The 2121-nt window shown below is 35.4% G+C and overlaps 1 protein-coding gene across 1 annotated transcript; it reads left to right on the top strand.

Annotated features, from left to right (window-relative positions):
• The first annotated feature begins 468 nt into the window (after positions 1–468).
• LOC134585449 (odorant receptor 131-2-like) lies at positions 469–1422 on the top strand. Its single transcript, XM_063440869.1, has one exon. The coding sequence runs from the start codon at positions 469–471 to the stop codon at positions 1420–1422; it is 954 nt and encodes a 317-aa protein (XP_063296939.1).
• The last annotated feature ends 699 nt before the right edge of the window (positions 1423–2121 follow it).

The following is a 2121-nucleotide window of genomic DNA, read 5'->3' as shown; positions in this document are numbered from 1 at the left end:
AGAATGAGAGGAAGGGGTAGAGGTAATTACTAGGCCCATACACATGTTATAATTACTCGGTAAGTAACAGGGTTATTTACTAAAGTGAGAATTCAAAGTGAATTTCTAATTTAAGTCCAAAATGGCTGATTTGGACTTATCCGCCATGCTTGCAGTTTGGGTATTTTTGCTTAGAATTAAAAATTCATATTAAATTTACTTTGAATTCTCACTTTTGTGAAAAAAAAAAACCTGTAAGATATACTCTGGAAATACTGTTGTAGATGGAGAGAACTCTGGAAAGATTTTCTGTCACGTTCCTACACTGATTTACCCTAAAAGCCTGTTCAGCAGAGCTTAGTTTGTACTTCTAATATTAATAATATTACTTTATTTTTGTACCTCGAATAATGCTATAAATTCATAATATTCTTGCTCTTTCATCCTAGATTGAGAAGACCAGAAGCAATCTGTGATCTTGTTTCAAGAATGGTGAATTCTACAACTCTGTTCTCCAATACGACTCAGCTATCAACTTCCAACTCTAATCTTGTAGACGATTTGTTCTATGTGTGGTTTAGTCTTTTGATGTTGACACTACTTTGCTTTATCTTCTTCCTTTACTTCTTCACAGAGATACTGAATGTCTACTTCACCACGCCTCGTGTCCGTGAAACACCTCGCTACGTGCTCTTTGCCCATATGCTCATTAATGACACATTGTATATTGTTGCCGGACTTCTTATCTGTATGTGTTCATTGTTTAATATCTGCATGCCTGTGCCCATCTGTTATTTCCTCCTTGCGTTTTCAGCATCAACATTTCGCATCACTCCGTACAATTTGGCAGCCATGGCTCTGGAACGATACATTGCCATTTGCTTTCCATTAAGACATATAATGTTTTGCACGCCACAGAGATCATATACTGTAATTGCATTCATATGGTTGATGGGGATAATGCCTAATGTAGCAGATATCTTTGTCCTGAGCTCCTCGGTGGAAAACATGTTCTTCTCACTGTGCGTGATCTGCAGACAGGAATTGGTCACAGTGAACCCACTACAGACCACAATAAGATCACTGACCTTCATAGTCACCTTGTCAATGGTGGGACTGACCATTCTCTACACATACATCAAGGTCATGTTGGTGGCTCGGAAAATTGAATCGGGAAGTTCTTCTGCCTCCAAAGCTGGCAAAACCGTCATGCTTCACGCCTTCCAGCTCCTATTATGTATGGTCTCCTTAACGCATTCAATTATAGAGTCAAATGTTAAAACTTATGTTGCCATTATAAAACTAATGAACTTCTTAATTCTTATGTGCCTTCCGAGGTTCCTAAGCCCATTAATCTATGGCATAAGGGATGAAGTATTTAGCAAATGCATCAAAAACATGTATATTTTACTCTGTAAACCCCATTTGGCAAACTTAAAATAAATGTAAAAATGTCATCTTATGGCACTATCATTGATTTATACTGAATCAGATTATTTGATATTTATGATGCATCACGATGTGGATTGCTGGCATATTTTCCAGATACCATAAATATAATCAGAGAAATCAGAATCTAGCCAGTATAAGCCTATTTCTGTATTCAAATGTCCTGATGCCAAATGAACATGACCTATGTTATTGCAAATTAGTTCTACTAGGGTTTATATTTTTTTATATAGTTATATGAGCTATGGGCACAGATAATATGAGAATGTAATTTGTATGGGTTACCGAATTCACGTATAAAATATTGATGAAGCACATGGCATTGCCGTTACTGTCCACATAATTCAATTTTCCTCTATTTTCAGAAATATCTACTCCAGGAAATCAAACACAGGACTTGTAACTAATGACGTCACAGAAATAACAGCTAACCACAATTATACGCTAAATAGCATTTGCATAGTATTTACTTTACATTTAATAAGGGGTATTTATTATAAATCATATTATAAACAATCAAATTTTTGAGCCCAATGTCCTCCCTATCAACCTTCAACTCAGTAAGATAGAATAAAACCATTACAAGAAATATTTATTTTGTACGTACGATTTTGTACTGTTTTTGTTATATGGTTTGTTTTTTGTTGTGTCTTAGATGTGTACTGGTTTGGTTGTATGTTGTTTTTTTTGCTG

The sequence above is a fragment of the Pelobates fuscus genome, chromosome 1 (genome assembly GCF_036172605.1).
Source record: "Pelobates fuscus isolate aPelFus1 chromosome 1, aPelFus1.pri, whole genome shotgun sequence".
Taxonomy (NCBI): Eukaryota; Metazoa; Chordata; class Amphibia; order Anura; family Pelobatidae; genus Pelobates; species Pelobates fuscus.
This window is presented reverse-complemented; position numbering and strand designations above follow the sequence as displayed.

Coding starts and splice junctions, on each gene's coding strand:
- LOC134585449 (XM_063440869.1), top strand. CDS start 469: ATGGTGAATTCTACAACTCTGTTCTCCAATACGACTCAGCTATCAACT.